Source organism: Nanorana parkeri, unplaced genomic scaffold (genome assembly GCF_000935625.1).
Source record: "Nanorana parkeri isolate BGI_ZX_2015 unplaced genomic scaffold, ASM93562v1 scaffold36, whole genome shotgun sequence".
NCBI classification, from domain to species: domain Eukaryota; kingdom Metazoa; phylum Chordata; class Amphibia; order Anura; family Dicroglossidae; genus Nanorana; species Nanorana parkeri.
The window spans coordinates 1,454,565-1,460,299 of NW_017306304.1; the positions used below are offsets into that span (position 1 = coordinate 1,454,565).

Genomic DNA, 5,735 nt, shown 5'->3' on the forward strand with positions numbered 1-5,735 from the left:
TAGAAAACTGTTGGGCGGAGCTAGCTGTCACTGCTAGCTCCGCACAATCGTTTTCTATTTACTTTTTTTTAACTGTTTTAACAATTTTTCTGTTCTGCTCGGTCCCTCAGATCCCACGCTTAGCGGCATTCGGCTATTCACTCACTGCTGTTCGGGATCTAGCCCTCCGCAGCTTTGTGAATAGACCCCTAAGACATTGCCATTGTTTTGTCATCAATATAAAGTAATTTTTTTATAATCATTATTTGAAAGAGACAGACAACAGCTGCTGTTTCAACAGTAGACTTATGTTAGGTATGGAGTTTTAATCATTTATAAAGGAAACAGTCTTTTTTGAAAAGCATCAGGTAGAAGTGTCTACCAATGTAAGAACATTTGTCTTCCATAAAGTATTCTGCTGATAAACTAATGTTAATAAATGTGCTAGATGTGAAAAGGGTACAATTTCCTACAATGTTGCTTCAAACCCATTTTCTTGCTTGAAATGTGTATCAAAATGTATATATTCTTAAAAACACTAACTTTGATCATGCGTTTTGTTTAGTCACAGTTTGAAAAACATTGGTTCTTTGAAGTACATCTGTCACCTACCAACTATTGTTGAAACTATAGAGTAGGCATCATCAGATCCTTATTGCTGCCAGTAGCTTCCTATTTTTGCTAATGTAGAAAATCTCACAATTTAATGGAGGTTTCAGTGACAAAGGAGAAAAGCCCTCCTTGGCAATGTGAAATTTGGAATTCCTCAGTTAAATTTTTTTTAATTAAGGAGGAGATGGATTTTTCTGGGTCCTGGGGTAGCACAGTGTCCCAACAACCTACCCTGTAGCAACAGAGTGAGAAGGTACTGGCCTCTTTTGTTGGCATTGGCATCAGTAGGTGGTGTATATGCTATAATGTTAAGGTAGGTATCAGGAAGTAGGTGGGTGGGGGCAAGGTTTTAACTTAGTGACAGGTTTGCTTTAATTGGTAAACAGTGCTAACACATCAACCCTAATTAATAGGTATCTCCATTACATTTAGTACATTGGCTAGAAGTGGATGTGCTTTGTGTTTTATGTCCATACTTTTATTCAGCTACTTTACAATGCCACACAAAGCATTGCATGTCCAGTTGCAGCATCCATTTCATTAATATCTGTGATACCTTATTGATGTTTTATAGTGTGACAGCATAGGCAAAGGACATTTTATGACCATTAGTGCCAAAAGTGTTAAAAAAAAGCATAACACCGGAGCTTCTTTACTCAGTCACGTAACCCTACTGGCTAGCTGCTTCTTTTTTTTTTTTTTAAATCAGATAGTTTTTATTTGTTTTTGCATAATAGAAAATACAAAAGACATTAACAGAAACAAAAACCACAAAGAAAAAGAGAGAGAGCATCCATATCCATAAGAGCCACATAATGTAATTCGACAAGAACACATCGCCTGCCTATAAAAGAGCACATTCAAGAGTGCGAGAAGCTCCGGGAGGCGACCATTCCGCCACAGGCGAGTATATCTAGTGAGGGTAGAAATGCCCATTACAGTTTTGGCCGCATCCCAGACCTGCCCCATCAACCGCACCATAGAGAGGGAAGCATGAGTCTTAACGTATAGGTCACTGTCCAAGTAATGTAAGGGACTCAACCCTTGAAACAGGTATTCTAGTATTGAAACGATTGGGATCGATGGTCCTCAACCGCCCAACGGTCAAATTTATCCAGCCAGGATGAAGCTTGAGAGAGGTTGTCAAAAAAGTGGGTTTCTCCAGCAGCAATCACACGTAGCCTTGCAGGATAGATCATGGAGTATGACAGATGGAGATGTTGGAGACGCTTCTTGACATCCATGAATTTCGCTCTGCGACGTTGCACCTCCTGCGAAAAATCTGGAAATAGCATAATCTTCGAGCCGGCCAGAGAGATTTCCCCCATATCCCGTGCCTTTCGCAGGATACGTTCTTTATCCCGGTAATTCAGAAGCCGGATCAACATGGGCCTAGGCGGGTTCCCAGGTGGTAACGGGCGAGAGGGAACTCTGTGAGCTCTTTCCACAGCAAACAAAGGGGACAAGTAGGTCTTCCCAAAAACTTCACAGAGCCAGGATTCCATGTAGTCAGTGGCATTAGCCCCTTCTGTGCGTTCCGGAATGCCGACAGCCCGGATATTGTTGCGTCTCAGCCTGTTCTCCACATCATCCATTTTCAGGGTGTGTGCAGAAATATCATGTAATGCCGTTTTCACATCAGAGAGCAATGGGGTCGTAGTATCTTCCAGCCCACTCACCCTACCCTCCAGGGCAGAAGTGCGGTCCCGCACTTTCTGCAGATCATGGCGCATGAAGGATATGTCGGCCCTCATCCCCTGCACCTGATCTGTGAGAGATGTCAGCGCAGCGTTGCATAGCTGTACAGCCGAAAAAACATCTGAGATGGTAGGCTCAATCGGCTTAGATTTAGTTTTAGATGCTTTAGGGCCCTTCAGAGTCTTAGGCACTGTACTCACAGTCACTGCGGTATCATCCGGGTCCTCCGAGTCAGAGGCAGAGATGTGTGGGGAGCCGGGCCCCATATCCCTCTTATAGGCGCGGTCTGCGGAGTAGGAGAGTCGGCGTGCCTTGGCCGGTGTGTCCGGGTGTCGGGTGAAGCGTTCCAGCCTCACCGCAGCATCCCTGTTCCTGTCCCCCGTTTGCTTACTGGGGGTGGGAAGTGCAGGATGCGAGCCGCCACCGCCGCCGCCATCTTGGATCGTGAGGCCTCTACCGTCCTTCTTTTTAGACATCCCCTCGTGTCAGCGCGCGGTTCCACAGTTCACCGGAGCAGGTCGCCGGGGTCCACGACACTCAAGTAAGCCGCCGGGGAGGTACATGGGTATCTGGGTAAGCCCTGCAGGTTATTTTCAGGATGTATGGTGGGAGAGCTCTCCGGGACACGTCCGACTACATGCGGCTGCTGGCCATGCCCCCCGGCTAGCTGCTTCTTGCATCAAAAGTGATTACCTTGCCAATACCCATGTATTGAACCTGGAGTTGAGGAATTATCAAGCAGGTGAGAAGAGTGCTTAGAAGATGCCTTCTTTAGATGCCTGTATGTTTGGCATCAGTATTGGAGAACTGCTATTACAGCATGTCTGTTCAGTGTTAAATGCACTTCAGACCAGACTCTACTCCCTCCCCTAATTCTTATTTAAAGTACCTGTGTCGGCACATAATGCAAATGATACTTAATATTCAAACATCATTCATTTTTCAATAATAATGCATTCTTTAAAAAAACAATGCAGTTGTTACCTGTATTTTTTTGTTTTATTCAGTGGTTAGGTGACTGCACAGGCACCTCTTCTGTCCCCACTTTTTGTGGGGTGGTGGCTGCATTAACTACAGGGACCTAGCTACATTGACATATAACATATATGTATATATATGAAATATAGCAGACATATAGCAAGGCAGGGAAATATGTTCCCTGTATTTCTACTTTGCAAAGAGGGCTAAAGAGGGCTGTGTAGAAGGGCATGTCAGCCAGGCTGACTATGGAACTATAGGCATACTATATGTTGTCACAGCTTCCCGTAGCCCAAATTAGAAGCTGGCCACTTCAGCATGGATCTATATCCATGCTTGGCATGGTCAGAATGTACCAGGAAGAGAAGGGGACTGGCCGGATTGCCAGGTATTTGCAGCAAAATCTTAATGCTTCTAAAAAAAAAAGAAGGAACATGTATAAGACTCCTTACTGACAAAGGAATATATTAATAAGATATTAGTAACATGGTTTACTAACATAAATGTTATTGGAACTACTTTTTTCAATTTAATTCATTCTTAACAGACAGTGGTAGTAACTGTATAGTCTAACCAAAGAGCCAATGCGGAAAATGTGAAGCCAAGCTAAATGCCAAAATTAGTTTTAAATATTATACTTTCAAAGATGCACTAATATATTTGGTTAAACAATCTGCCCTAGTACATATCATTTTGTAAAATAACTGATAGTACATTAATATTGGTATAATCTTTGCAAACTTTTAACTCAGAGAGATGAAGCCAAAATATGTTTATTATACAATGAATTAATAATTTCCATCCTGTAATTTTCTGTATAGGTTTCAGTTTTTACTTAGCAGAAATAACTGTAACAATTTACTATGGTACATGTCAAATGCTAGTTTCTTGTATTTACATTGATTAAAAGCATGATAGCTGCAAACATTGTTAATAAATTCCAAAAAATCTTTACTTATTTGTGCGATTGTATGGTATATCTGGTGTGATATTGTTTAAAGTACATGTGAAGGGATACTTGGAGGGAGGTGGCTTAAAAGACAGATTCCTGCTGACACCAAATGGAAGACTGTTTATGCCATCGATCTCCCATTTTATGGAAAACCCCAAGTAGTCTACTTCAGACTATGGCCAAAAAAATGTCCTTGTATAAAATAAAATAAACTGCTCTCTTTTCTCTTATCCACATTTTTATTGTTAGCACAAGAGCAGAGTGACAGAGAGATAAGCTCATCAGTGTGTTGCTTCTCCTTTCACTGTCCAGTCACAGGCTGGGTCAGGGAGGAGACACGTAAGTGTTATTTAACCGCAGCAGAGAAAAAACAGTCCTGCCATACAGTAGGCCTCGTTGTGCAGCAGTGCTGTGTAAATCTCAAGGCTGCATGGACAAAAAAAACAAATCCCTGTTTACTTAGGTTGTGTTTCCACTGTTGGAGTGAAGACTGTGAATGTTCATTGACCTTAGAAAATAAGGTGAAATTGTATACACTTTAATCAACCAATCATGTCCTTTAAAAAGTAGTTTTAATGATAGTGAACAGAATACCATTAATGAATGAGGAGCGGAGGTCTTCCTACCCCACACGTCTGGAGGGGAGGAATGCGAGAGGCACTGGGTGTAATTTCCTGATTGTGTGGGATTGTTTTGGTTTTCTGATGGGTGGACTGCCCATGGTGGAAGAGCTATTGGCAGGGGCGTATCTGCTGCGAGGCAAACAAGGCGTTTGCCTGGAGCGGCAGATTCCCTGAGAGCGGTAATTGCTGTGGTTCTCTCCCCTTCATAAAGGGGACGAGGACGGCGGCTTGCGCGAACGACGCGGCTTGCGGCGGTGTCCAGGCAGCGGTCAGCGGCGCTTTGACTGCCCGGTGAGTGACCAGGATTTGTAAATACACCACTGGCTATTGGAGAGGAATTTAGGGTGAGCTCGGAGAGGCGGAGTGGAAGAAGCTGGTGAGTCAATGTTGAAAAAGTTATTGTTACTAAGTTGTCATCTGATGGCATATTACATCAGGCATACCAGGTTATGACCGAATAGAAGACACTCACAGGGGGGCAAGAGTTGCCTGGGGCAATAGATTACATAGGAGACAAAGAGCGTAACTATCTAACACCCAATGCAATATTCAGAGGTGAGGCATTCCAAGCTCAACGTTTCCTGAAGTGTCATGTCAGAGAGAAGTATTTCTGATCTATTTCTATTGTTTTGTGTATCCAGAACAATACAATGTACACGTTTTGGAAGATTATGAAAAGTGTTGGCATTTGTGAATTGTGAAAGTTATTGTAACCCTATTTCTGTCCGACACAAATAAAACTATTTTGGGAAAAAAAGTAGTTTTTAATTTATCTCGCACATGATTGGGTAGTCAAAGTGAATTGACAGCACCTTATTTACTAACATTCATTTTGTTAGGTAAACAGCCTCTACTCCTTTAGTATATGAACCCGTATGTGTGCAGAGTCCAGT

At 42.6% G+C, this 5,735-nt stretch overlaps 1 protein-coding gene across 1 annotated transcript; it reads right to left on the minus strand.

The window, feature by feature from the left end:
• Positions 1-1,649: 1,649 nt before the first annotated feature.
• On the minus strand, positions 1,650-2,765 carry L1TD1 (LINE1 type transposase domain containing 1). The gene has a single exon (XM_018569856.1). The coding sequence runs from the start codon at positions 2,763-2,765 to the stop codon at positions 1,650-1,652; it is 1,116 nt and encodes a 371-aa protein (XP_018425358.1).
• Positions 2,766-5,735: the final 2,970 nt, after the last annotated feature.